Source organism: Orbicella franksi, chromosome 3, assembly GCF_964199315.1.
Source record: "Orbicella franksi chromosome 3, jaOrbFran1.1, whole genome shotgun sequence".
In the NCBI taxonomy this organism is placed as follows: domain Eukaryota; kingdom Metazoa; phylum Cnidaria; class Anthozoa; order Scleractinia; family Merulinidae; genus Orbicella; species Orbicella franksi.
Genome location: NC_138147.1, coordinates 26,388,929 through 26,394,043, shown reverse-complemented (window position 1 = coordinate 26,394,043; position 5,115 = coordinate 26,388,929). Strand labels below are relative to the sequence as shown.

General features: G+C 37.3%; 1 protein-coding gene across 1 annotated transcript; it reads right to left on the bottom strand.

Annotated features, from left to right (window-relative positions):
- Positions 1 to 1,655: 1,655 nt before the first annotated feature.
- On the bottom strand, positions 1,656 to 5,115 carry LOC145480468 (uncharacterized). Its single transcript, XM_081458721.1, has 6 exons — positions 4,978 to 5,115; positions 4,741 to 4,855; positions 4,327 to 4,434; positions 3,655 to 3,833; positions 2,583 to 2,907; positions 1,656 to 1,699 (listed from the first exon to the last, which is right to left on the bottom strand). Exons 1-6 carry the CDS (start codon positions 5,113 to 5,115, stop codon positions 1,656 to 1,658), a joined length of 909 nt encoding a protein of 302 aa, XP_081314847.1.

The following is a 5,115-nucleotide window of genomic DNA, read 5'->3' as shown; positions in this document are numbered from 1 at the left end:
GCCCGCGCATTTCCCGTTTGGCCCGAAAAATGGCGCGTTTTACAGAGGGCAATTTGTCATTTGGCCGCGCGTATTGATAATAATGTTGCATAATGATAAATAGGTGAACGACATGAAGATCGTGTTCATGCAAAATAGTGACTTAGATGTAAGCGTTCTCCAATAATATATTTGTGCTATCCAATTAATTGTTATTGTCAATCCGTTGAGAACGCAAAAGTCAGCTGAAACGTCTATAAATAACACCAAAAAAAATTCCTCTAGAAGAGAACGCTAATTTTATAAGCGATACATTTGGTTGAACTAGTCCATTTTAAACTTGTCCACAGTGTTCCGTAGCGCGGTTTTGGTTTATATGTATTTAGGAAGACCCTTGATTCAGACCTCCTTGCAACCCAAAGGGAAAAAAAAAGCAGTCTTTCACTTTCGACCTCAACGTAAACTATCAACCGTTAATTACACAATGCCAAAATGGTAAAATTAATAACGGCTGCAAAGCTTTCAATAACAGACACTTATATTTGCACCTAGCAATGCAGCGTTTGAACTGTAGATATCAATATTAAAGCTTCTAAAGCAGGCTATCACAGGATACCAACAATTTTGAAATAAACTGAATAGTCGAATTTTTCACGACCTCTAAACGTGATAGTTCCAATCATCTTTTGGGTCCCTTTTTGAAAGCTACAAGCAAAAGGTAATTTGTTCGTTTGCCCTCAAACTTGGACGGGAGCTATTTTGACACATAAGCAACAAAAATCTCTCTGCGAATTGTTTATTTCCAAGTATTTAATCTCCTATAGCGATTTTTCTACGGTCATTCCATATTTTTTGAATCCAATTTCAAAAATTTTTTTGTAACTTTTCACTGAAAATTAATATAGCAAGTCTCAGACACGCTTTTTTTAGAGGTCGTTAACAATATGACAATTCATTTCATTTCAAAATACTTTGTATAGATTGATAGCCAGCTCTATAAGCTTTAATTTGATACGGGGTGTAGGTATCTACAGTTTAAACCGGACGCGCTACATTGCTTATACGTAAGACACCTCGAAAGGTAAAGAGTAACCATAGCTGCTCTCATAATGAATGTAACATATACCTTTTAATATACATGTATTAGACTCTGTTTATTTAGTAAAAGTATTCAATTGTTTTATTTTTGTTTGTTTGTTTGTTTGTTTATTTGTTTGTTTTTTCTCAGCCCAGGCTGAATATTCTTATTTTTCTGCCGATTTTAGGCTGAAATTCTTCTTGTGAAAGTTCTTAGATAAGTTAAAGAAAGGGACACAAAGCGATGAAACGTCAGATTATCTGTCCTTTCATGACATTGATGGCGTTGAAGACTACCTGCAATAAGGTCTTTCTAAAAAAAAAATCATTGTATACTTTTCAAAATCCCAGCTGAGTTTATTCTTAAAATGGTTTTAACATTTCGCAGATTTCAGCCTTATAATATATTTTATTATAATATATAGAAAAAGAGTATATTAATTGACTAAAGGTTTAATTAAATTAACTTGGCAATGGGCAATTGTCATGTTATCCGTCTGTTGGTCTGACCAATATAAGAGAACTCCTCATCAGCACACAAATAACTGATACAGTGCTTGATAAGATATAATGACCGATGATGTGCCTTCTTGGTGCCTTCATCTGGCAAAAACGGCTAGTACGTCAGCGATACCAACATCGCCTGGAAAATTAAAATATCAAACAACAATAAATGCATCACTGGCTCTTGACTTCTTAAACTGGAGTTCGGTACGGTATAAAATGGTTACTTTATGGATCGTTAGTCAGAACAACCTAACTTTGAACTACCTCAATCATGGTCTAAAACAAATTATTTAATTTTTGCAGATTAATCAACAATGCCTGGTATTCTGGTATCTCGTTCTATTTACCGGGCGAAATGAACGAAATTTGCATTTGATACGTTCACTCTCGGACTTTATCACAGTAATATTAATAAATCTATTTGAAAATGTTATATCCTCCCACGAGCCAGTCTCACAAAAACGTACAGTCATACCTCTTTGCAATCTATTTAGAAATTTCCTCTTATTTTAACCTCTTATTTTAACCTTTTAACAATAAATGGCCACCTCTTCACAGCGACCAGTAAACTATGTCCCCAAGGCAGTCGTTGGAAAGAGGTTCCACTTTATTTTGCTGTGTGACCCTATCCTAGATCTGCTGACATTTGGCCAGTTATGTGCCTTCCAATGTAAAATGCTTCTCCTAGCCGCATCGTTCTTGTGTTAACTTTCAACAGAGGGTTGTTACCTCGTGAGGCGATTAGCCTCAGGAGAGGACATTATAACTCCTTGCATCAATAGTGCTTAGTTTAAGAAACTAAATAAGTTAAAAAATATGAACTGTTACAAGATAATCAGTTCTTCTTCAACGCTTCCTCGGTCCGAAACTGCGCTTTTCCTTCATTCTGCTGTGATACGTTTGTACTCGCACGTGTGTGCAATTCAGAATGTAGGACTAAATTGTAAGTAAATTGTAATGAATCTACTGAGAGTCACATGCATTACTAGAAATAGTTAACTACGAGACCTTGCACTTACCATAATTCTCCCAAAATACAGCATTCGCCAGCTTGCTGTATTGAATACTTGGTATGGCGACACGAGTTTCCCAAGGGCAAGAAGCAGCGGTAATAACTAACCAACCAACATCAGCATTACAACCTCCGTAGGACTTGCTAATCTCGAAGGAGCGATTCCACCCTCCATTCATGTCAAAAAACAGTAAGTTTGCAGCGGTAGTGAGGTCATTCCATGGAGACGAAATAAGGTTTGCCTGCGAAAACCAGTCCAACCTGTTTGCGCCAGTAGCATTGAGCTTAAGAGAGACAACTTTATTTCCTTTCTCGTACAACACTACACGAACCTAAAATCACAATGTAATGACATCATTCGCGAAACAAAGGGGTGATTGGAACTCCCTCTCTGGGTTTTCGTTGTAAACAGATATCCTTCGGCGTCATCTACAATTAAGGGGATATATATTTTGCTGGAAATACGTGAATTGAAATTAACCAAAACTGATAACAGAATGTAAAACGTTACTCCGCAATGTTGCTCAAGAACACTGAAAGAAAGAACAATTATATTCTGTCCAAAAAGGCAGAATTTCGGCTTAAAGTATACAATGTATACCAGAAAAATTGTATACGGTTGGTATGGCAATGTCAAAAAATAACGTTGACACAGCAAACGCGTCAAAATCTTGCTATAGGATGAATGAGCAACTTCCTCCCCCCGCCCCTTCCCCCTATCTTGCAAGTCTTAGGGACAACGGAACAGCAGTCGGAGTGGGGGGGGGGGGGGGAGGTGGAAAGTTTGGAATATGTTAAGAAAATATCGAACTTAAGTTACCTTTGGTCATGTTCATTGTTTTTTAAAGACGAAATTTAATTCTGTAACTTAACTCTCGAGTGTTCCTCGTTACGTCAACCTTGCTTATTATAGAAAGAAGACTCGAGGACCAGGATCATTGAGTTACTCACAGAAACTACTAATGTCAGTTGCTATCGACCGATATAACAGGAACATAATTATGCAAAGCTCAAGAGATTTATTCAAGTTGTTCTACGATTTATCCCAGCTCCGTTTGATAAGCTACCCTTACGTTTACCTCCTGAGGATTAAATGTTGTCCAGTTCAGAACAATTCGGTTCTTGTAGTGTCCCAGATGCGTTGTAGTTATATCAAGGGCACCACTAACATTCTCTGACAGTGTAAAGGGTGAATTCCACAAATGACCCACTTCTGGTGAAGAAACGCCGCTCACTGCCTTGAATATCATTGTCCAACCTTCACAAACACAATAAAATTGTTCACATGTACAAATTCCTTTCATTTAAATATAAAGTTTTATAAGAATGCCACCAAATGGAAAGGGTACATCGTATACGGGTTATAATTGGTGTTTAAAGAACAAATAATTGTAACCTATTATCTTTAACCCAAAGAAGTGGAAAGCTTTTCTCATTCCACATCTTTTTCTGTCTATGTACTCAGACTGTTTTAACCGAGCTTTGTTAACCATAGAACAGCACAACACAACAGAGCACATCACTCGTCAAAACACCGCATAGCAATTAATTATAACATAACACACATCGTAAATACTAACACAGCGTAGCGGGACGAATGGTAAGTTAAATATTATTAATCATACATAGACGGAAACGTTTGCCACTTGCCGTTTCTCTTCCATGTCCTTAATTTGGACTGAATAAACAACAACAACAACAATAAAGTAAGAAACACTGACCCACGATTAAAAAGGAATAAACTTAATTACCTCCTTCGTCGTTTTTTTGATCGCAGTAAACAGGAAATGGATCCAGGCCGCGGTTAAGAATCTCGACAATTCCAGCTCTTGGGAACGCGTCCACGCAATTATTAACAGCTAAAAATAGATTTATAGTCAAAAAATTATTTTAGTATAAAATAAACCGTAAACACCTGTAATCTGACTTTCAGCTACTTCAGAAAAAGAGAAGCACCACCACATGAAAACTACATGTATAACGCAAATATTTAAAACCCAGAACTATCGCCGATATGTCAATGTTTTGCCATTGAATTGAAGCTTAAGAATGAGATTGTTGTAAGTAGGCTTCTGACCATTGTGGCTGTTTGTTTGGGCTGCTATCTCAACAACTTAAAGAAGATCTTAGAATCTATGCTACACATTACTGTTTCTTTCCTTTACCTTTCTCGCAGTTTTCTCCGGCATAACCAACGTTACATTCGCATAGATATCCCTTGTTTGTAAAACCATTCAAACATATGCCATTATGCGTGCAAGGGTCACTGTTACAAGGGTTCTGGTGAGGTAAACAAGCAGCCGATCACAAACACATATTGACACATTTGGTGTTGTTGTTGTTGGTGGTGATGGTGGTGTTGCTGTTAAAAGAAAGCCAAGCACCAGGTTTGAATTTCTCACCTGTGTAGCCCTGTACATAAATCCCTCTTTTGTTTTAAGATCTTCAGAATGCCTTTTATCATCAGAATTGCTGAGCTCACAAACTATTTTGCCGTTGATTGGTGGGCCAATGTTAATCGAGACGCACTGGCTTTCCAT